The sequence below is a fragment of the Biomphalaria glabrata genome, chromosome 4, assembly GCF_947242115.1.
Source record: "Biomphalaria glabrata chromosome 4, xgBioGlab47.1, whole genome shotgun sequence".
NCBI lineage: Eukaryota > Metazoa > Mollusca > Gastropoda > Planorbidae > Biomphalaria > Biomphalaria glabrata.
The window spans coordinates 52721205-52745718 of record NC_074714.1 but is presented as its reverse complement, the minus strand read 5'-3'; the positions used below and the strand labels follow the sequence as shown (position 1 = coordinate 52745718).

General features: G+C 37.4%; 2 protein-coding genes across 2 annotated transcripts; both read left to right on the top strand.

Moving 5' to 3' along the window:
- The first annotated feature begins 10829 nt into the window (after positions 1-10829).
- LOC129925981 (uncharacterized) lies at positions 10830-11573 on the top strand. Its single transcript, XM_056027591.1, has one exon. The coding sequence runs from the start codon at positions 10830-10832 to the stop codon at positions 11571-11573; it is 744 nt and encodes a 247-aa protein (XP_055883566.1).
- Positions 11574-14211: 2638 nt separating this feature from the next.
- On the top strand, positions 14212-23374 carry LOC129925884 (neuronal acetylcholine receptor subunit alpha-7-like). The gene is made up of 4 exons (XM_056027331.1): positions 14212-14642; positions 17666-18291; positions 22001-22130; positions 23137-23374. The coding sequence occupies exons 1-4, from the start codon at positions 14418-14420 to the stop codon at positions 23362-23364; spliced, it is 1209 nt and encodes a 402-aa protein (XP_055883306.1). The 5' UTR covers positions 14212-14417; the 3' UTR covers positions 23365-23374.
- The last annotated feature ends 1140 nt before the right edge of the window (positions 23375-24514 follow it).

Here is a 24514-nt window from a genome sequence, read left to right as displayed (position 1 = left end):
TCTTCGTGTTCCATCCACTGTACCTTTAAAAAAATTACTTTTGACAATGAGTCATGTCTTACAACATGACTGAACCAGCTCAGCTTTTGTCTCTTCATACTATAGAGGAGCTCCTTCTTTTTGCTCTGCAATGTATATCTAATCAATAATGGATCTCATTCACCAACCGTTAACAAACAACATTTAGTCACGTGATAATATTGATAAAACACCAAAAAAAAACCTGTCACGTGATAGCCATCGTGTATTAAAAATTAAATCGTAATTTGTATAGAAGAGATAGAGAATCACGTGGCTAAATGTTGTTTGTTTACGATTGGTGAATGAGGTCCATTCTATAATATGTACACCTATAAAGCGAGATATTTATAGACTGGCCTCCATCTTGACCTAGTTATTACGTCAACTTTTTTTTTTTTCCAGTCAAAGTCAACATTTCTTTAAGACATCACTATTACGTTTTGGTCACTATGATCTTCGAGGAGCAAATTATTTCAGTGTCTAGCGTGCGGGCACGTAGTCATTTGAGTGATTGGTCAAACACTGAAAGGTCACTTGATGAAAGGACTTTTTGAATAAAAGCAATGACTTTTTTCGTCCATCTCTTATTGCTCCCGTAAAATGTCAGGCGTTGAGGGTCGCCGCCCCTGGTCAGAATGAAGCAGCCACCATCGGATTGATTACTCAGAGGTCATCCAAGGTCAACAATTAGTAGTACCGCGTGACGTAGCTGTCCACTCGCTGTCCATTCGGCACCCAGCGACTGTCTCTTCTTCTTGTCGGACTGCTCCCGTGCACGTGAGTTGTATGAGTGTGTGTGAGCCCCCGCGCGAATGTTTGCCGGTCAGTCAAGTTTTGTCACGTGATATCTCAATAAAGATGACATCATTTCCGGTTCAGTTGGTCAATAAGATGGCGCAAGAGAAGGGTGTCAGAATGTGACGCTATGACTTTTGCCCACATTAGCTGCTAGGGTCAAGCTATTTGAAAACTAGAGATTACTCTGTCTAAAGAATAATTAACCAAAGTTAACTTTCACCAAACTTTGACAGAAACTTAAATATAAAAAGTGTCAAGATCAAATTCTTCATTTTGTTTTCTTCACGGTATTGATCTTAAGGGGGTGGCCAAAATCTAGAGAACAAAAACATGTTTTTTCTTCATATAAAAAAAAAAGTTTTAACACAAGCAAATATATAACAGATAAACTTGTTTCTACTTTTAAATGTTATAATAAAATAAACAATTTATTCCATACGTTAGAACAAATTCATAAAAGTGATACTTCTTACCTACTGCAAAAGAGAACGGAATGGGCTGCCTGAATCAGCCAGGAAAATCAACGACTTAGCAGAGTTTATCTTCTTTTTTGAAGTAACGTCTGTAATATATAAGATAAGATAAGAACATGTATAATATGTCTACGCCATCTACTTCCTCAATTTCCGATGGCACCAAAACGAGCACTATGCCAAAACGAACACTGCGCCTAAACGAGCACTGCGCCAAAACGAGCACTGTGCCAAAAGAGCACTGCGCCAAAACAAACACTGCGCCAAAACGAGCACTGCGCCAAAACAAACACTGCGCCAAAACGAGCACTGCGCCAAAATAAACACTGCTCCAAAACGAACACTGCGCCAAAACGAACACTGCGCCAAAACGAGCAGACACATACACGAACATTGGACATTCCTGCATGTTATCATGCGCGTATAGTGTCATTCGAAAATGTTTTTTTTTCTTATTTTGGCTCATAGCAGACGTGAAACAGTTTCTCCTTTTTTTTTTCTTTTCTTCTCCCCCACCCTGTCTTTATTCTTTATCTTTCTCTCTCTCTCTCTCTCTCTCTCTCTCTCTCTCACACACACACACATATAAACTGGAAATTCCTGTATCTTCTCATGCACATAATTAATTAGCAGAATTGAATTTTTAAGGCTTTTGTTATTAAAACTGCATTTCATAATACTTTTTTTTTGAAGTAACGTCTGTATTATATAAGATAGATAGATAAGATAAGATAAGACAACTTCCACTGGCCTCACTACATTGGACATACACACTTCATCCTCTGACTTGTAATCGAAACCAAGCCAAATGTCTTGTACATTTGGAAGGAAGTGGTCAGTTAACTGACCACGACCAACCAGGCCAGAAGGGATCATTCCATTGACACAAAGCTGTTGGGCAGTTTTATTTTCATGTATCACTTGGCCATATCTTGTTTTCTTTAACCATCTGCTGGACCAAGAGGGACTGGCTCTTCCTGGGGGTCATTCTCAGACCAAGTGACCGAACAAATGTCCGTCTATTGTCGTTCTGTTGATGTGTGTCAATGGAGTGGAAGAGATGAAGTCTCAGAAGGTTGTGGTCAATACCGCAGTACAATTAACTTTATACACTTCTACGATTTTCGAGTCTCAAGTTGTGTTTTGATTCGACTGAGACTTTCTTTTATTGCGGAAATAAATGTGAACACATTCTTTGTTCTCGTACAGCACAGCATCACTTCCAAATGGATAAACAAGAGAACAAAGCCAGGAACAGAAATTCTGAAAATCTTTAATGAATAAATCGAATAAAAATAATTCACACAAGTTAAAATGAAACAAATTTAAATACCACAAGCTATAGTTCTTAGATGACTTACACAAAACTAGAATCAAAATCAAACGAACAGACAGGAATCAGTAGAACAATGAACCTGAATAGATCGCTCGCTTTCCTTAAAAAGAATATATAGATCTGAACGAGAATTCTAGATAGAACCCGAAATCACAATATGACATGTCAAGAATATTCATATATAGTATTCGAAGTCTACTCTTTCTGTATAGTATTAGAAGTTTTCTCTACTGTTACCCACATCCAATATTTTTTTTTCTTAACAATCTAAGAAGGAACAAGTCTTCTCTATATGTAAAGCATTGGAAGTCTTTTTTTTTGTATAGTGTACGAGGTCTTCTCTATCTCTATGGTATTAGAAGCCTTCTTTTCTTATCTTATATAGTACAGACGTTATTTCAAAAAAGATGATTACGTCCTACGCGTCAAGCATTCAGTCATGCATATTAACCAATGACTTAAATTCTGCCAAGTCACTGGTTTTCCTGGCTAGCTCAGGCAACCCATTCCATGCTCTAATAGCACTAGGGAAGAAGGAGCATTTGTACAAATTTGTCCTAGCATATGGTACGTAGAATGTGCCTTTATCTTTGTGTCTTTCAGAGTATTTTATTAAATTTTGTTTTCATATTTGAAGATTATGGTTCAGTGTTTTATGTATAATTGCTTCTTTAGTTTTGAGTCTTCTGTCCTGAAGGCTTTCTAAAATTTAGTGATTTTACTAAAGGTGTTACTCTAGTCAAATGTGAATATTGGTTTGTTATGAATCTCACTGCTCTACTTTGTGTCTGTTCCAGTTTCTTAATGTCTACTTGTTTTCTTCTCTATCTGTATAGCATTTGAAGTCTTCTCTATTGTTACTCCTAACCAGTGTAGTTTCTTTCTTTACAATCTGAGAATGAACAAGTCATGCTCTTTGCATTTGATGCTAATAAATGACGGCAAGGGTTAGGTCACTGCGCTGCGATAGTGTGTCAGCTAGAAATCATTAGTAGGTTCTAGAATCTAGATACCATTTTTGTGTGTGTGTGTTACATGTTTCGGATTATCATTTAAAAGTTAAGATTATTACTGTCAAGCCCTAACATTATTCAGGACTGCGGGTATTGGTGTGTGTGTGTGTGTGTGGTGGGGGGGCAGGATTCGAACTCAGGACGATCGGGGCGACAGTCCAGAGCGCATACCAATAAAATGTTTGTGTTTGTTTGTAAGTGAGTTTGTGTATGTGTGTGTTGAATTAACGTCTTTCTTTCAAAAAGCTTTAACGGGTCAATGAAGCTTATTAGGGAATGTATAGGTGTCTGGTAAATGTGCTGGCCACATAGCATCCTCGATGACCATTGGTCATGTCATTTATGAACTTTACATTATCTGCCCTAGTAAACTCTAATTCTCAAAAAAAAAAAAAAAAAAAAAAAAAAAACACATGTTAACATTTAATTTATAACATTGGATTAAGAAAATCTGTTGTTAAGGGGCAGATTTTGTAAAGCTTATAATAATAATAATAATAATAATAATAATCTTTATTGTCCGTATGGACAAAAGAGACGGTCAATGAGGGTATCATGTGGCCAGCACAACGACCAACATCTTTGGGCGTCCTTAATTTCAATTTTTTTTTAAAGGTTATAATCGGAATTTGAACCCAAACGCTTTACCACTCGCCCCCCTCACTTAATTTAGAATAAGTTTTCCAAAAATAAGTTTCTTGAGTTGTACTTTTAATAAAACCGAGCATCATTCACACTACAAGGGTGTGGTGTATATTTGTGGTAAAATTAGTATGTCTCTCCCACACTGACATTACCCACACACTCTCACACACACTCATTCGAAGCAATAATGCATGAGAACTTCGAACCTATGCCTTTAAGTAATTAAAGAAGGACTCCATTAAAATGTCACGGAGTCAACTTTCACTAATCAAAGGGAAGTAACTGGATTGTCTTTTTTTTTTTTAGATACAACCTCCGACGTTGGCTATTTCCCTTGTGTATAATAAAGATAATGCATTTCGCCCCCTACAGCCTTCTCTGACTTAATTTGACCAGTGCTTTCAGACCCTAGGGCCAGCTGACATCTTGTGCGTTTCCATCTTGCTGGACCATTGACATGTGATGGACAGGATGGCAGTGGACACGAGAAAGCTGGACAAGAGATCTGGTCAACTGCCTTTAAAAGTTTTCATTCAGGAGAGTGGCTAGCCTTGAAGTCTTTTGTTATTTTTAAGAAGGACGCAATATGTTAACCGGAAGAAATGTATCTAGGCTTGAGCTGCTGGTAATCTTTAGCGCCACATCATATACAGAGTCGTATCGAGGCTTCTTTTGGGGGTCCGATAATTTCACAGTACTACTTATTAAAAAAAATTTTAACTACTTATAAAGAGGTTGTGACGCAAAACATATAAAGAGATTATGATGTCATACCTATAAAGAGAGTATGACGTCGTATCTAAAAAAAAAAAGAGTACAACGACATGACTATAAAGAGAAAATGAGGCCATGACTATTAGGATATTATGATGCAATACCTATAAAGAGATTATCACGTCATACTTATAAAGATATTACGATTCTAACAATTTTCGAAGCATTTAACAGTTGTTGTATATCACTGACAAAAGAATTCCTAACTCGTTGGCCACACGGGGTAAACTCAAGTTTGACCGTTATAATTTTTTTAAATAAAAAAAAAAATTAATAATAATTTGGATAGAGAACAAGGTGTAGATCAAGATCCAACATAGGTCTGGTAAGGACTGTCGCTTTTATTGAACGGACTATCTCGTTCGGGAATTTACGAATGTTAGGCATTATTCATTCAAGATTGTAATAAATTACTGTTCAGGAAAATGTTTTCGCGTCGTCCTCTAGGTTTAGAAGCTATTCATTAGATTTGGAATATTCTAAAGTGTACAAGATCTATACACTCCATTGGTTGGATTTGGCCCACGGGACGTGGCTTGAGCATCACTGAACTACACATCTGTATTCTTCATAGCCTGAATTTAAATAGGGATTTTTTTTTAAAAAAAAAAGCTTTAATTAATTACCTTCTAAGCTGTTCTCTGGCTCAAAGAATTTTATACTCGTGATTATTTTGACCCTTTAAACTAGGTTGATGACGACAAAAGACATTGAGCTAGAGCAGAGGTTCTCAAACTATTTTGTATCGGGGGGCCCCTTTATATAAATAACATGCCGACGGACCCCTATGTGAAAAAGCTATATAAATGCATAATATATATAAGTAACAAATGTAAAATAATAGTTAAAAAAAAAATAAAAAAAAATCATCAAATCAACTTTCGAAAATGCGGTGGATAAACAATGGGAGATAACCAAATGTATTAAAAATAATAATGCCTTTCACAGTTCTTTCCCTTTTTGTTTTCAAAGCACATGTAATCTTTAGCCAAAAGTCTAAAGATGAATTGAATTAGAATAAATTTGAATAATGCAACATTGGAGAGTTCTGTCAATGTCAAGTTATTCTTGCAAGCGGGTGACGAGTGTATCATGTGACCAGCACAACGGCCAACTTCTTTCCTATGCCACAACAAATATCAGCTGAGTTAACTCTAGCATTGGTTACTCGTGGGATATTTTCAACAGTCCGTAACATCTATTTGTCAATTATCTGTTTAATTAATCATTTGGGGCACTACACATGATCCGTCGACCGTCATTTTCACATTCTCTCTGTCTTTTGTAAAGATGAGTCTCTTCCATAGATAGACCTGTGTCCATTCCTTGATATTGACCTTTCATTGCTGCCTCTACTCCTACCCCCACCCCCCCACCATTTTCTTCCTTACTGTTTCTCATCCGTAGACTGACCCGTATATGGATAAAGATAATTAGGTGGCATGAACAGATATTCTCTGTCGACAAACAAAAACCCATAAACCAAGACACGCAAAGCGAAGATGACGATAGACAGAAACAAATCCTGCAAAAAAAAAAACTGTGATGACTCAATAGCAAGACGCGTAGAAGTTGGGTTTAATTGGGTATTTCCTTAGAGCCACCACAGTACATTAAATACAACGGAACTGGGTTAGGGAAACTAACGGACGCAGAACGAAGAGACGGCTTGTAGTGAATGTTGATGCTGTGGACTTTGCCCTTCTTACTGTTATTAAGTTCTGTCTCCATAAAGGCAGAAGATTATCTTATTCTATACCAGTGGTTCTCAACCTTTAAAGCTCAGCAACCCCTTTTTACAATCCCCCTCTCTGCCGCGACCCCCCCCCCCCTTTTGCTCACATACACAGCAATAGAAGAATAGACAAAACAATCCATTTTTTTCGATGGTCATTGGCGACCCCTGGCAAATCGTCAATTGACCCCCAAGGGGGTCGCGATTCACAGGTTGAGAACCCCTGTTCTTTACTATCCGTTCTATTGTTTGGTTTGGACAATTAACGGACTCGGGTGTATCACTTCTATTATACAGTTTGTTCAACCACATCTCCACTCAAATAGACAGACAAACTAATAACAAAACAAAAAAGTACCAGAGTTGCAGTAGCAAGACAGACTTTTGAATGGAATCAGCGAGGAAAGTGGGCAGACCCAAGCAAACCTGGAAGAGGTCAGTCATCAGTGAAACTGAGGGTACCGGAATGACATGGGAGCAGATGAAGAAAGCTGGTCAGAATCGAGTTCGGTGGAGTGCTGTGGTTGCGGCCCTTTGTGATTTAAAAATGTTTAATTTTTCAGTCGGTGGAACGCAAGCTCCGAAGATTTAAACAGAACAACAACAACATATCAGACAGATCAATATTTTAACACCTACCACAAAGAACAGCCTTAAAGTAAAAATACAATTTATGGGAATTATGAAGCTGCAGCCTAAAAATCATAGATTAGTCGCTAAGACATCGCGACCATTGCAAGGGAAAGAAACAGGAAAATGTGCGAGTTGTGGTGAATTTGTGTCAACTCCCTTGACACAAGCAATGTTTCAAATTATATGTTGTGATTGCATTAAGACATTGGTTCGTAACTTTATTATCAGTTTGGAACGAAAACACATTTATAGATAAGTTAGAATCAAATCTTAATCTTAAATTTTGTCAAGAAAATGTCATGGTAAACTCTACAGGTTTATAAAGCACATTTTGTTATGAGGAGCCGAGTGCGTCCAATCCACGATGACCCTTCAACTAGCTTCAAACTTTTGAACAAAAAGATCTTTTAACATTTTGAGTAAAACACAATTCAGCTGACCTATATAATTTAGAGTAGAATGCAAATTATGTTCAAGTATGTTTAGGACATTTTAATGATCAAATCTTTATAAAAGTCAACACTTAGTAGTTTTGTGTAAATAAAACGTCATGACAGTTTCGTGTGGTATGATTTTATAAGGCTTGCCTTCGAGTACCAGGATTAATATTAATAATAATAATAATAATCTTTATTATCCGTAAGGAAATTTGTCTTACAATTTGTGCATTACACCAAACAAAAAACATTATAACTATAAGAAACCAAAGTGTACATTCACACCAGACTCACTCATAATTTACATGTGACAAAGTTTGTACCAGATTGTTCTTATTTAATGATTTGATTACCAGGGGAACAAAAGAGTGTTTGTGTCTGTTTGTCTTTGCTATCGGTGTCTTGTATCTCTTTTGTGATGGTAAAATCACAAAATCCTGACACAAATAATTCACTTGATGCGACCTACATATTTTGCCACACCCAGCGCAGACATAACCGTTGTCCTCAGAGGTTCGATTTAGATTTTCTTTTCGACGTCTACGTCGGTCCTCGGTAGTGAATTTTATGTTGGTCTCAAATGTGTTTCCCTCAGTCTTTGTAAGTGATCTCCAGCTGTCTCGTTCCGAGGCCGCGCAGCAAGGTGCTTTCTTCTATGTCAGTTAAAGCAAGTTGGCGCCTAAGCTGGTCTTAAAGTGTTTCCATGGGGCACCTCTCTTACGCCGACCTCCATCGAAATGAAACTTTGAGATTACTAGGAACTGACACCTAAAAGAATTGCATGCACTGCATTTGAATTTTCTGACTTCTGCATAACAATTCTTTTCCTTGTCCAAAAATTTGGACCAGAATTTATATGAAACAAAAGATATAATTGACACAACATGTCTAGATTGAAAGATTCGGTGAAGTTGATTTGTAACATGTGTCGGTGACGACGTGAAGTTGATTTGTAACATGTGTCGGTGACGACGTGAAGTTGATTTGTAACATGTGTCGACGTGAAGTTGATTTGTAACATGTGTCGGTGACGACGTGAAGTTGATTTGTATCAAGTGTCAACGTGAAGTGGGTTTGTAACATGTGTCGGTGACGACGTAAAGTTGGTTTGTGACATGTGTCGGTGACGATGTGAAGTTGATTTGTAACATGTGTCGGTGACGACGTGAAGTTGATTTGTAACATGTGTCGGTGAAGACGTGAAGTTGATTTGTAACATGTGTCGGTGACGACGTGAAGTTGATTTGTAATATGTGTCGGTGAGGACTTGAAGTTGGTTTGTGACATGTGTCGGTGAAGACGTGAAGTTGATTTGTAAATGGTGTCGGTGAAGACGTGAAGTTGATTTGTAACATGTGTAGGTGAAGACGTGAAGTTGAATTGTAACATGTGTCGGTGAAGACGGGAAGTTGATTTGTAAATGGTGTCGGTGAAGACGTGAAGTTGATTTGTAACATGTGTCGGTGAAGACGTGAAGTTGATTTGTAACATGTGTCGTTGAAGACGTGAAGTTGGTTTGTTACATGTGTCGGTGACGACGTGTGAAGTTGATTTGTAACATGTGTCTGTGACGACGTGTGAAGTTGGTTTGTAACATGTGTCGGTGACGACGTAAAGTTAATTTGTTACATGTGTCGGTGACGACGTGTGAAGTTGGTTTGTAACATGTGTCGGTGACGACGTGAAGTTAATTTGTAACATGTGTCGGTGACGACGTGAAGTTAATTTGTAACATGTGTCGGTGACGACGTGTGAGGTTTGTTTGTAACATGTGTCGGTGACGACGTGTGAAGTTGATTTGTAAAATGAGTCGATGTGAAGTTGATTTGTAACATGTGTCGGTGACGACGTGAAGTTGATTTGTAACATGTGTCGGTGACGATGTGAAGTTGATTTGTAACATGTGTCGGTGACGATGTGACGTTACTGTGCACCATGTGTTGGTGACATTGATTCAAACTTATATTTAAAACGGAACAATGCAGACATTAAACCTTCCTATTTTCTAAGTCTTTTGTTTTGACTTTTGTCTAAGATCTACCTACCTGCCAAAAGGTGGATGATTACGCACGAATAAGAAGCGACCTAACGAACAGGCCGGTGATGTTTCAGAAGATCCCGCCGGAGTTCGACAGCCCTGGAACTAAACCTTTTTAAATCACTTTCTCCCTTGTTGTTATTGATGTCAGAGGTCTCGATTTAATAGAACAGGTAAAAATACTTTTTTTTTCTGTGCCAAAATAAGTGATTGTCCTATAAGATCACATATAGACCTATTTATGATTGACGTGATAGAAATTAAGGAACATTATTAAATACAATGTGTACACATTTTTTTTAAACGATGGCGCCTCAACATTTAGTTATATTTATTAGCGAACGTGACGGTCAGGGTCTTAAGAGTGTCTGGTTTTAGGAAAGGTCTTTGACTCTGGGGATTTTAGTGCAAAATTTTTCGCTCTCTGAACAATGAAGTTTCTGCGTTTAGTCACAATGATCTGGCCTCGTTTTGTTATCACCATTGCCACATTGCCCAAAACTTATATATATAAAGTATCGCGAATTCTGGTAGAAAATGGCAGGGATATATTTCAAGCTTCATCGTGGCATCCCCTAGGACGCCCTAGGTAATGTACGTCAGGGAAAACGGCTAACTGGGATAGAACACTGGCTCCAGGGGCGCTTCCACAGCACGTTCTAGCGAACTAACAGTGCACATGGAGAGGAGGTAAGAAAGAACTCACCCCATCCGCCAAGACGCTCTTCAGCCGGTGTCATACGTGCTGTGATAGCCCTCCCACAGACAGTTGCGGTACATTGATGAAATATGAAGGAATCCCCTCGTAGGCTCGGCCTCCGGCCCTCGCTAAGGAGAATGAGCCCACGCACTGGCTCAAGGAGTCGTGTCCCCATGTTAGCGGATGTTATTCAATGATCATCTAGTGGATGGGAAACCTCCGAACAATGGTATCGGCAACGTCTGCTCGATGTCCAACAAAGTTACCAACAGAGCTATTGGCATCTTCATTAGGTGAAACATTAGGTGAAATATTAGATGAAACATTAGATGAAACATTAGATGAAACATTAAATGAAACATTTGATGAAACATTTGATGAAACATTAGATGAAACATTAGATGAAACATTAGATGAAACATTTGATGAAACATTAGATGAAACATTAGATGAAACATTAGATCAAACATTTGATGAAACATTTGATGAAACATTAGATGAAACATTAGATGAAACATTTGATGAAACATTTGATGAAACATTAGATGAAACATTTGATGAAACATTTGATGAAACATTAGATGAAACATTTGATGAAACATTTGATGAAACATTAGATGAAACATTAGATGAAACATTTGATGAAACATTTGATGAAACATTAGATGAAACATTAGATGAAACATTTGAAGAAACATTAGATGAAACATTTGATGAAACATTTGATGAAACATTAGATGAAACATTAGATGAAACATTAGATGAAACATTTGATGAAACATTTGATGAAACATTAGATGAAACATTTGATGAAACATTTGATGAAACATTAAATGAAACATTTGATGAAACATTTGATGAAACATTTGATGAAACATTAGATGAAACATTAGATGAAACATTAGATGAAACATTAGATGAAACATTTGATGAAACATTTGATGAAACATTAGATGAAATTAGAATGTAGATGTAGATCTACCTGAACTAAACTTCTGAGTTAGCCCTCTTAAGATCTATATCAACTAGATCTAGATCTAGAAACCAAATTTTGAATAATTCAGATGTAATATAGTGGTAGAGTGGTTAAGTGCATGGCTTCCGAACCTGGAGTCCTGGTTTCGAATCTCGGTGATGATTGGGTTTTCGAATTTCTGGATTTTTAGGGCGCCCCTGAATCCACCTAACTCTAATGAGTATCCGACTTAAGTTAGGGAAAGTAAAGGCTGACCACATGACACCCTGCTCGTTAACCGTCGACCAAATAATCAGATGACCTTAACATCATCTGCCCTAAAGGTCGAATGGTCTCAAGGGAAAACTTACTTTTAGAAATTAGATTTACGTAAAAAATAAAATCTAGATAATCTATCAATAAACTAAAAGCAACATTGAATTTCAAAATAGATTGGCTCTAATATTTTATAACGCAGCAATATATATAAATATAACTATAGATGTAGACATCTAGAAATCATAATATACAGCTTACGCCTAGATCTAGATATTGAAATGTGATTTATTACTCAACATAAGACCTAGCAGTCAGGGCAGCCTTAGGGCACTGCAACCTTTGTGGCCCACACTTTCATAGGCCCCGCTTACTCTAATTATAAATTATTAAATTAAACCATTTTAACTAATTAATTTCCAGGAGCTCATGGAAATATGAAATGTACGAAAAAAATCTTGAAAATCTCCTGAAACTATTAAAATATCCCGAAAACTCAAAAAAATGTCCTGAAAAATAGACCAAATTGTCATTTTGGGGTGCCATTCAATATGGAAAACGCCAATCCTACTTGCAATTAAAAAAAAAAAGGTATTGCCAGCTTTTATTTAATAAAAATGTAGCAGTAGGGTGAATTTCAACCAAAACAAGACGTCCCAATACTTAATTTACCGTAGTAGTCAATGGCATATAAATAAAGAATATTAAAACGAATATTCACATTTGACTAGAGTAACACTTTTAGTAAAATCACTAAATTTAGAAAGCCTTCAGGACAGAAGGCTCAAAGGTAAAGTAGCAATCATACATAAAACACTGAACCATAATCTTCAAATACAAAAACAGAATTTAATAAAATACTCAGAAAGACACAAAGATAAAGGCACATTCCTCGTACCATATGCTAGGACAAAGTTGTACAAACACTCCTTCTTCCCTAGCGCTATTAGAGCATGGAATGGGTTACCTGAGCTAGCCAGGAAAACTAGTGACTTGGCTGAATTTAAGTCATTGGTTAATATGCATGACTAAATGCATGACGCGTAGGACGTAATCATCTTCTTTTTTGAAGTAACGTCTGTATTATATAAGATAAGATAAGATAAGATCTAAATTTATCTCGATGTCAAAAAAAAATCAAAAGCGATATTTTGCTAGTCGATATTAAATCTAAAAGGGCAGATCTGTATGTTTAACGGCTTTTTTGTTGGCAAACTAGCATCTACTATAGATGGCTCGTAAATTTAATTTGACTGTGATTTTGCACTTAGTAAAGTACGAATAAAATAAAGACAAATTTATTTTCTAACAAAAAATCATAATTTTCACTTATCCTTATCCCTACACAGAATAGGCCCTGCTCAATCCGTTTTGCATTTGACCCCGCAATCTGTAGTGCCGGCCATGTTAGCAGTTCTAGCAGTTTTAGGTCCAAGCTCAGCAAGAAGACTTAGCAGTTTTAGCTCCAAGCTCAGCAAAGAAGACTTAGCAGTTTTAGCTCCAAGCTCAGCAAAGAAGACTTAGCAGTTTTAGCTCCAAGCTCAGCAAAATGACTTAGCAGTTTTAGCGCCTAACTCAGCAAGAACACTTAGGGTTTGTAACACCTTACTCAAGCACGATAAATGAGATGTATCAGTTGAATGTCCTGAACGCTTTTCGCATTTGTGATATCAGAAAGGGACAGACATGCATTCATCTTCTTCTAGCCAGCCTTTTGATGCTTAGCATTAGGCTCTTTTGGCAGACTGTGCCAAGAAAGAAGAGCTTGCTGATTTTATATATGGAGATGTATGCGAGCAGCCGGACGTTTAGATAACGCAAACTGTTATGGTACGATTAGAAATTAAATATTTGTTTCGGAAATAGGGGAAGTATTTTACTAAATGACAGTGACGTGACTTAAAATAAGGATAAGTTTGTTTTTTTTTGGAGACAAAACGAAATACAGGTCAACATGAACAAGATGCTTTCAAAGTAACGTAAGAATAAGTATCATTTTGATATTCAACATCAGCGTCGACAAAACTTCTTTTTTTTTGCTCGGCCTTGTTCGCCGGTGTTAGTGAATTCTACAGTTACCTCAATTTGGCTTGTTTGCATTCGCCACCGCGGAGGCGCCTAAAAAAACAGAGGAGCTTCGATTTATTCGTTGTCATATACTAATTGGTGCCCGTTACCTAGGAAACGGTGTATCTCCCGTTCAAAATGAACATTCATAATTAGGCATCCATTAGTGAAAACGTTTAGATAGAGAAAAACAAAAGTCAACAGCATTGACTAAAATCAATTGGTACGGATTACATTAGAAATTTAATAACGAATCGTTTTATCAAAGCGGCAAAGCCAATGGTAAAAAAGTTGCAATAATAGAAACTTAGCAAAATTTGTTAGCAGGACACTGAGAGTAAGGTTGTGTTTGTCTGTTTGTGTTTCTCGTTTTTTATTTAAAATCAGAGACATCGCTAGTATTCTTATGGGTGCCAATTTGATTAAAAACAGTTTTCCTTCAATAGCATATTTCACTGGTGTGATTGAAAAGTAAAACTGGTCATATACATTCTGAATAGAAGTTAGATAGAAATAATGTTATATTCTGTCATTTTAATTTCCGGGTTTGTGGCCTGTGGATTATCCGTTGAACAAAGCACAAAGCACGATACGTACGAACGAATCAGAAGTGACCTAATGAAGAGGTCAGTGTCAGTCCAGAAGTATCCACCAGAGCTAGACTGCACAGATGACAGACCGTTCAGGATGAGTTACAATTTATTACTCATCGATGTATTGGATGTTGACCAAATCAATCAGGTATTATAGTCAGAACTCTTTTTTACAAAATACTTCTAGCATTCAAACACTATTTCCGTTTAACTCTTTCTCTCCTAACTAACGAGACCAACGTTGATTCCACAAGAATGTGGTAAATAATTACGAAGAGAAAGAGTTAAATTAGTTTTTGTTTAAGTTTAACTTATGGAAAAAAAAATCACTAGCTAATCGTCCACAGGATGAAAACTCCGATGCTAGAAAATGTTTATGTATATATACCTGTCTCTGTGGCATTTCACGTCTCGAGAGACGATCTTTTCCCTTTGCAACTTCTTGTGTGACTAAAGAGGCCAATCCTTGATACACAGCTGCGATCGCAGGTTGGGCATATATAATCACCAGGCGCCGTTGCATTTTCACCCTTCTTTCTGCTTCTGTAGTGTATGACATCTGCAATCCGTGACCCTTCCTTTATGCTCGCTCTCCATGTGGATCTATCCAGTGCCACCTCTTCCCAGCTGCCAGTGTCGATTTTAAAGAGCTTCATGTCGCGTTTGCATATATATATTGTTATAAACCTGGTGATGACACAGATGGGGGTAGTGCTGTGTGTGTTTTTAGCCTACCCAAATCGCCCCAGTCATGCGCAGGACGAGCGATCAACCTTGACCAGTAACAGTACACACAAGTTCGGCAAGGGCCAGTGTCGTAAATATTACGCACGCAAGTCACGGCGAATGTGATCAAGCGAGTGGTCAAGCGACGTTCCATGCGTTTCTAGAAGGCCAGTCATCATCATCATCATCATCATCAAACTCCATTAGAGTGAGGTCTTGAGAGGCTCAAATCCTCTCTTGCAAAAGCCCTGGACAGAAACCCTGCTGTCTTGCGTAGTGCATAAATGTCGCCATACAGGTCGAGAATTTTGGGTTTCCCAGACCTGTCGAGACGGAGATCAGCAAGTCTGGGGCAGTCAAACAGAATATGAGACACGGTTTCCTCTTCTTCCCCGCAGCGGGGGCACCGTGAATCAAAATTTGGCCGTAGCCGCGAGAAATATGAGCCAACAGGACAGTGGCCTGTCCTGCACTGAGCTATAATAGCTTGCTCAGGCCTGGACAGTCTCCACCACGGGGAAGTTTGGTCAGGGCGCCTCATGCGCTCCCAGACTCCACGGGCTTTTTGGGACTTGTCCCAGCACTCAAACCACTTTTCCGTTTCTGTTGTTTGTATTATAGCCAGGGCTTGATGAAAGCTTACAGCCTGATCAGTGGGTGAAATTTGCCCTCCCTGGTGGGCCAAAGAGTCTGCGATTGTGTTGCCAGTTACACCTATGTGACTCGGTACCCACTGCATTATTACAGGGGTGCCATAGCGTTGTTTGATGTTATGTGAAGCCATGATGACAGTGTTAATATTGGGGGGCCATGGTCCGGGGCTTTGAAAAGCCTGTAGTACAGATTTTGAGTCAGTGACCACAACAATCTGTGTTGCCCTCAAATGTCCCTCGCCGAGTTGAGAGTCAATGACTTTTAAGGCTTCACAGACTGCCATGGTCTCCGCATCAAAACTGCAAACACTACCACATGGTCCAAAGATTTTGACTGTGAGAGCCAAGAAAGTCGATGTAGGCTCCATAGCCTGCTCTTCCAGAATCTATTGATGCCGACCCATCAGTGTATGCAAATATAGCACTGGGCTTGAAGGTATTAATGGTCTCCAGAGCTAGGATTTGAAGGTCGTTAGATGAACAGCTTTGCTTAGTGGCATTAGGGTCTACTAATTTCAAGCGTATGTCTGGGGTTGTTGGGCGACACCAAGGGGGAAGGGGATGAAAGCGTTGGATGTTGAAGGCCAGTAGAGACCCTATAAAAGAGCCAGTGTGTTAAGACTCAAGACACGTTACCTCGCAATGTGACCAGTGCGAGGCGAGAACCAGCACGGTGTGTGAAGTCAGTGCGGAGCAGAGACTAGGTTTTTGTAAAGACAATGTTAATGTTGCCGATTGCGATGTATTTGAAATTAAAATGACTGATACTTTGGAGCCCTGAATTGTGAGGTTCTTTAAGTTCGTTGTGTCGTGTGGTGCAGTTTGAAGACAGCCTGGATAGTAGGAGAGACGTTACAATATATATATATATATATATATATTTATATATATATATATATATATATATATATATATATATATATATATATATATATTATTACCGACTTAGCCGGGACGAAGCAGGACGTTTTGGCGCCGCCGTTTTGGCCCCGCCGTTTTGGCGCGAAGGACGTTTTGGCGCGAGCCGTTTTGGCGACGGGACGCTTTGGCGCAAAATACATTATGTACGTTTATTGTATTATTTCTTTTAAACGAATTATTCATATCTATTTTTTGCATGAGTGTTTGTGTTAAGACATATTTTTCACGTACAAAATGTAAATGTGTGTTTGTTTTTCACATCATTTTCTTTAATAAACATTTTGACTTGTGTTTGTGTGTTTATTAAGAGGCACACTTTTATTTTCAAAAAGGTTTTTTAAGATATTACTTTAAAATTAAAAACAAAATGAAACGATGATAGACTAAAAACTGATGCAATTATTTGTTGACATTAACATTGGTTTATTTAATGACTGTATGATATCTCCAACTATACATACCAAACACTTGCTAATAATAAGTACAAATACAATACATCATATACATGTACCATGTTTCTCAAAATATTTTAAGTATACTTAGACACCATGGTTATTTGCCTAAGTCACTGGAATTCAAGGGTTCATTAAAAGAAAAGCTAAGTGCTTATTAAATTATCGTCAAATGATATCTCGCGCCAAAACGTCCCGTCGCCAAAACGGCTCGCGCCAAAACGTCCCATAAAGTAGGAAACATTTTTTTTTATATAAAATTTGTTTTGTTTCTTTTTATAGATATATTATAATATCGTTCTAGAAGATAAGAAACAAATCTTAAAAATGAAAACAAAAAAAAATGTATACAAAAAGCTAAAACAAAATACTAACAAAAAGCTAAATATGTTTTTTGTATTCTATTCATACTGATCTAGCTGATGTCCATCTTAGCCTTCGTTCAAATAGAATGGAGCCAGAATGACCTTTCATGGAACTCAACCGAGTACGACAACATAGAAAGTGTTATACTGGACTCGTCCACTATATGGGTGCCCACTCTACATATTTTAGTTGGAAGCAAAGACTCTCACCTGTATGAAATGAACAAAAAACTTGTGGTTAGTTCAAGCGGCTTAGTTCGAACCCAGGCTAGAAACTACATCACATTTCGGTGCAAAATAGATTTCAACAAATATCCGTTTGATTCGCAGACGTGTTCATTCGGGATCTACAAGGAAAATCTTATGATGGCTAAAAATGACGTGAAACCGACCTGTAGACGCTCTTCAGCAAGTAATAAAGACTACATCACAGAAGGAGAATGGGAGACGCTAGATTATTTTTGCCAGACGTTTCAGGATGAGAATCATAAAAAGTATCCACGGTACTCATTCGTCGTCAGGAGACGTAGGGTCTATTACGTCATCACCGTGGTGTTCCCCATGGTTCTGACGTCAGTGATGATCCCGCTGGTGTTTCTGATCCCGACAAAAACCGGAGAGAAGATTTCCTACCTGGTGACCATGTTCACATCCACGGCAATATTTCTAAGCTACATCAGGTGAGGGAGTTTGTGTCAATTAGAGTTTCACTAGCCAGTATTTCTAAGTTACATCAGGTGAGGGAGTTTGTGTCAATTAGAGTTTCATTAGTAATATTTCTAGGCTACATCAGGTGAGGGAGTTTGTGTCAATTAGAGTTTCACTAGTAATATTTCTAAGCTACATCAGGTGAGGGAGTTTGTGTCAATTAGAGTTTCATTAGTAATATTTCTAGGCTACATCAGGTGAGGGAGTTTGTTTCAATTAGAGTTTCATTAGTAATATTTCTAAGCTACATCAGGTGAGGGAGTTTGTGTCAATTAGAGTTTCATTAGTAATATTTCTAGGCTACATCAGGTGAGGGAGTTTGTGTCAATTAGAGTTTCACTAGTAATATTTCTAAGCTACATCAGGTGAGGGAGTTTGTGTCAATTAGAGTTTCATTAGTAATATTTCTAGGCTACATCAGGTGAGGGAGTTTGTTTCAATTAGAGTTTCATTAGTAATATTTCTAAGCTACATCAGGTGAGGGAGTTTGTGTCAATTAGAGTTTCATTAGTAATATTTCTAGGCTACATCAGGTGAGGGAGTTTGTGTCAATTAGAGTTTCATTAGCAATATTTCTAAGCTACATCAGGTGAGGGAGTTTGTATCAATTAGAGTTTCATTAGCAATATTTCTAGGCTACATCAGGTGAGGGAGTTTGTATCAATTAGAGTTTCATTAGCAATATTTCTAAGCTACATCAGGTGAGGGAGTTTGTGTCAATTAGAGTTTCATTAGTAATATTTCTAAGCTACATCAGGTGAGGGAGTTTGTGTCAATTAGAGTTTCATTAGCAATATTTCTAAGCTACATCAGGTGAGGGAGTTTGTGTCAATTAGAGTTTCATTAGCAATATTTCTAAGCTACATCAGGTGAGGGAGTTTGTGTCAATTAGAGTTTCATTAGTAATATTTCTAAGCTACATCAGGTGAGGGAGTTTGTGTCAATTAGAGTTTCATTAGTAATATTTCTAGGCTACATCAGGTGAGGGAGTTTGTATCAATTAGAGTTTCATTAGCAATATTTCTAAGCTACATCAGGTGAGGGAGTTTGTGTCAATTAGAGTTTCATTAGTAATATTTCTAAGCTACATCAGGTGAGGGAGTTTGTGTCAATTAGAGTTTCATTAGCAATATTTCTAGGCTACATCAGGTGAGGGAGTTTGTATCAATTAGAGTTTCATTAGCAATATTTCTAAGCTACATCAGGTGAGGGAGTTTGTATCAATTAGAGTTTCATTAGCAATATTTCTAGGCTACATCAGGTGAGGGAGTTTGTATCAATTAGAGTTTCATTAGCAATATTTCTAAGCTACATCAGGTGAGGGAGTTTGTGTCAATTAGAGTTTCATTAGTAATATTTCTAAGCTACACCAGGTGAGGGAGTTTGTGTCAATTAGAGTTTCATTAGCAATATTTCTAAGCTACATCAGGTGAGGGAGTTTGTATCAATTAGAGTTTCATTAGCAATATTTCTAGGCTACATCAGGTGAGGGAGTTTGTATCAATTAGAGTTTCATTAGCAATATTTCTAGGCTACATCAGGTGAGGGAGTTTGTATCAATTAGAGTTTCATTAGCAATATTTCTAAGCTACATCAGGTGAGGGAGTTTGTATCAATTAGAGTTTCATTAGCAATATTTCTAGGCTACATCAGGTGAGGGAGTTTGTATCAATTAGAGTTTCATTAGCAATATTTCTAAGCTACATCAGGTGAGGGAGTTTGTGTCAATTAGAGTTTCATTAGTAATATTTCTAAGCTACACCAGGTGAGGGAGTTTGTGTCAATTAGAGTTTCATTAGCAATATTTCTAAGCTACATCAGTTGAGTGAGTTTGTGTCAATTAGAGTTTCATTATTAATATTTCTAAGCTACATCAGGTAAGAGAGTTTGTGTCAATTAGAGTTTCATTAGTAATATTTCTAAGCTACATCAGGTGAGTGAGTTTGTGTCAATTAGAGTTTCATTATTAATATTTCTAAGCTACATCAGGTAAGAGAGTTTGTGTCAATTAGAGTTTCATTAGTAATATTTCTAAGCTACATCAGGTTAGTGAGTCTTTGTCAATTAGAGTTTCATTAGTAATACTTCTAAGATACATAAGGTGAGGGAGTTTGTGTCAATTAGAGTTTCATTAGTAATACTTCTAAGCTACATTATTGATATCAGCAGACGACTACAACAACAACACATTTTATAGCTATTAGCTATCAACGGAATCAGCTATAAAAATGCTATCCTATACAGCTATCAACTCAATTTATTAGAACTCTTGAATATGAATTAAAACTATTAATTATTCAGTTGTTTCTTTTTCCATCGTATTTCTTATTCCATACGCTAGAACAAATTCGTACAAGTGCGCATTCTTCCCCAGTGCCATTAGCGATCTGAATGGGTTGCCTGAATCAGCCAGGAAAACCATTGACCAAGCAAAGTTTAAGTCATTGATTATTATGCATTACTAGATTGACACATGAAGTACGTAGGGCGTTCACCTTTCATGTCAGAAACAATACACTTTCCTCACGCAGTGCCCAAAATCTCTTCAATACATTATGACAAGAGAGCTAGCGTGTAGTAGAGAACACAATCAAATTTGTGTCATCCAGAAACATTGAAAATTGGCGAGGATTTAAAGACAGCGTCTGAAGTCGGTTTTATGACATGTCGCAACTGTAATTGCTTTGCGCAGAATATTTCTTGGTGCGTGCTGCACTGAAAATTAGCAAATTAAAATAAGCATCAAACTCTTATTATTGCAAGTAGCTTTGGATCAAAACCATTTTATTTCAGGGTTGGTGCGCCATCCATTGTTAGACTAGCTAGCTTTACCAAAGATAAATAATATCACCTCCTGTTATTTTTCAAAAACATCTTCGCTTGTTGTGGTGTTAAGCTCAAGTAGATTCTCATGTATCTCAAAATTCCTGTCACAGGCCCTTATGAATAGAGCCAACTGTGCTAGACCCGTTACATCAGTTGATTTATCGAGATCCAATGAAAATAATTCAAAATCAACTACTTTGTTCTTAAATTGCTCAAGCAAGCTGACTGACATGTCATTTATTCTATCTGCCACAGTGTTCCTAACTAACATTTCTTTGAACGCTTTCACCTTTCCTGGACAAATTACTTCCGCAGCTTTAACGGCACATTTCTTCATAAAATCACATTCGCTAAATTATTTGCTATGGCTTGCAATAAAGTTTGACGAAATGTAGTTTGTTTTCACTGCAGACTCACTCTCGTTATTCAGTTTAACTAATACTATTTTACAATTCAAGTAGCTGGTCATCTCTTATTTTCCAGTCTAATAGTTTAACATTATTTTAATAATTTTTGAGGTGGACAAGCGGGCCGCAAGAAAGTGGTCGCAGGCCGCATGCGGCCATCGAACGCCGTGATTGACATGCCTGGTCTAGATCTTCATTAACGTTTGCTAGGGCCTTCAAATTGTTTTAATCTTTGTGATCAGTAATTTTAGCAAATGTCAGGGCCGGATTAACCTATAGGCCACATAAGCTATAGATTAGAGCCCCCAAGAAATACTAGCACTGATATATAATATCTGCATCTATAAAGGGCATCAAAAATGGAGACATATTTCGATTACCTTAGGGCATTTTTATATCGATTCTAATATTTCTTTTATTATAGCCTTGTCTCGCTTTTATCTTGCAGTACCGTGATGCCGAGGAGTCTTTCTGATACCCCATACTTGGCTGTGCTACTCATGGAAGTCTTGTGTGAAGGGCTGTGTGCAATGCTAGCGACTCTCTGGGTCGTCAATAAGCCTGACAGCGTTCAATTTGTGAGTAGAGAAATATGATTGTTTTGATTTATGGGTAGAAATGTTTTATGGTATTCAATATGTAGGTAGAAATGATTTATGGTATTCAATATATGGGTAGAAATGTTTTATGGTATTCAAATTGTGAGTAGAGAAATATGATTGTTTTGATTTATGGGTAGAAATGTTTTATGGTATTCAATATGTAGGTAGAAATGTTTTATGGTATTCAATATATGGGTAGAAATGTTTTATGGTATTCAAATTGTGAGTAGAGAAATATGATTGTTTCGATTTATGGGTAGAAATGTTTTATGGTATTCAATATGTAGGTAGAAATGTTTTATGGTATTCAATATGTGGGTAGAAATGTTGTATGGTATATAATATGTAGGTAGAAATGTTTTATGGTATTCAATATGTGGGTAGAAATATTTTATGGTATTCAATATGTGGGTAGAAATGTTTTATGGTATTCAATATGTGGGTAACGACATACGTTAGCACTTAGTATGTGAGTTAGGAGGCGCGGTGGCTGAGCGGTAAAGATCTTTGCTTCTGAACCAGTGGTCCCAGGTTTTAATCCTGATGAAGAGTGGGATTTTTAATTCCGGTATCTTTGGGCACCTCTGAGTCTATCTAGCTCGAATGGGTACCTGACATTAGTTTTGGAAAAGAAATGGCTGTAGGTCGTTGTGCTGGCCACAGTAGAAGATGACCCTTTACAGCATCTGCCCTACAGATCACAAGGTCTCAAAGGGGAACTATGTGAGTTAAAAATCCTTAGAAGAAGTAATAACAGGCTTGGATTATCGTGACTAAATTAAATGTATGAATATTTTTTAGTAAAAACAAAAACAGCAACACTTGTTGTTAAACGTTTAAATCATAATCTGGACTTCCGGTCATAACGTCAACAAAATTAGACCCGAACACGCAAGGCTCATCTTATTTAAGAAAAAGAAATGTCCGTAATTTAAACAGTTTTAAGTTTAATTAAGAAATTCGACATATTCGTTTATTACAGAGTGTTCCTAAAAGCTTAACAAAGGCCGGAAACTCCAAAGTTATTAATGAAAACCAAAAAGACACAACTACAGGAGATCCACTTGTAAGTTTAGAAAGTCGGACATCTCTGAAAGTTGATCACCAGTTGAGGATAAAGCAAGTGGACAGAATCTTGTTTATTTGTTTCACGAGTGTGGAATTTATTTTTCTCTGCTTCTTATTTTTTTCTACGGGATGGATTAATTAGATCTGTTCTATTCGGGAATGGATTAATTAGATCTGCTCTATTCGAGAATGGATTAATTAGATTAGCTCTATTCAGGAATGGATTAATTAGATTTGCTCTATTCGTGAATGGATTAATTAGATCAGTTCTATTCAGGAATGGATTAATTAGATTTGCTCTATTCGTGAATGGATTAAATAGATCAGCTCTATTCGGTAATAGATTAGATTTGCTCTATTCGGGAATGGATTAATTAGATCTGCTCTATTCGTGAATGGATTAATTAGTCTGCTCTATTCAAGACTAGATAAATTAGATCTGCTCTATTCGGGAATGGGATAATAAGATAAGATCTACTCAATTTGCAGAGTATTTTTAAACTTAGTGCTTAAAATAAGAGGTCGCCAGGGGACAATAGAAAAAGTCTAAATAAGGTTGCGGTAGACAAAGAGAAGAAGGCTATGAGACAGAGACGTGTTGTCAGTGAAAGACTCTACTCTGCAAAGAAGGGCACTAGCCAGAGAAGTGCGTAGAACAGAGATTGACATTGACCAAAAATTGACATTGACCAAAGATTGACATGGACCAAAAATTGACATTAGCCAGAGATTGACATGCACCAAAGATTGACATTGGTCAGAGATTGACATTGGCCAAAGATTGACATTGACCAAAGATTGACATTGGTCAGAGATTGACATTGGTCAGAAATTGACATTGGCCAGAGATTGACATTGGCTAGAGATTGACGTTAGCTAGAGATTGACATTAGCCAGAGATTGACATTGACCAAAGATTGACATTAGCCAGAGATTGACATTGGCTAGAGATTGACTTTGGCGAAAGATTGACATTGCCAAAGATTGACATTGGTCAGAGATTGACATTGGCCAAGGAATGACATTAGACAGTGATTGACATTGGCCAAAGATTGACATTGGCCAGAGATTGACATTGGCCAATAATTGACATTGACCAAAGATTGACATTGGTCAGAGATTGACATTGGCCAAAGATTGACATTGGTCAGAGATTGACATTGGCCAAAGATTGACATTGACCAAAGATTGACATTGGTCAGAGATTGACATTAGCCAGAGATTGACATTGGCCAGAGATTGACATTGACCAAAAATTGACATTGACCAAAGATTGACATTGGTCAGAGATT

Excerpts from the sequence above, each read along its gene's own strand:
- LOC129925981 (XM_056027591.1), top strand. The coding sequence starts at position 10,830 with ATGGTATCGGCAACGTCTGCTCGATGTCCAACAAAGTTACCAACAGAG.
- LOC129925884 (XM_056027331.1), top strand. The coding sequence starts at position 14,418 with ATGTTATATTCTGTCATTTTAATTTCCGGGTTTGTGGCCTGTGGATTA. Across the intron at positions 18,292-22,000 it reads ATATTTCTAAGCTACATCAG|TACCGTGATGCCGAGGAGTC; the intron begins GTGAGGGAGTTT and ends TTTATCTTGCAG. Across the intron at positions 22,131-23,136 it reads AGCCTGACAGCGTTCAATTT|AGTGTTCCTAAAAGCTTAAC; the intron begins GTGAGTAGAGAA and ends CGTTTATTACAG.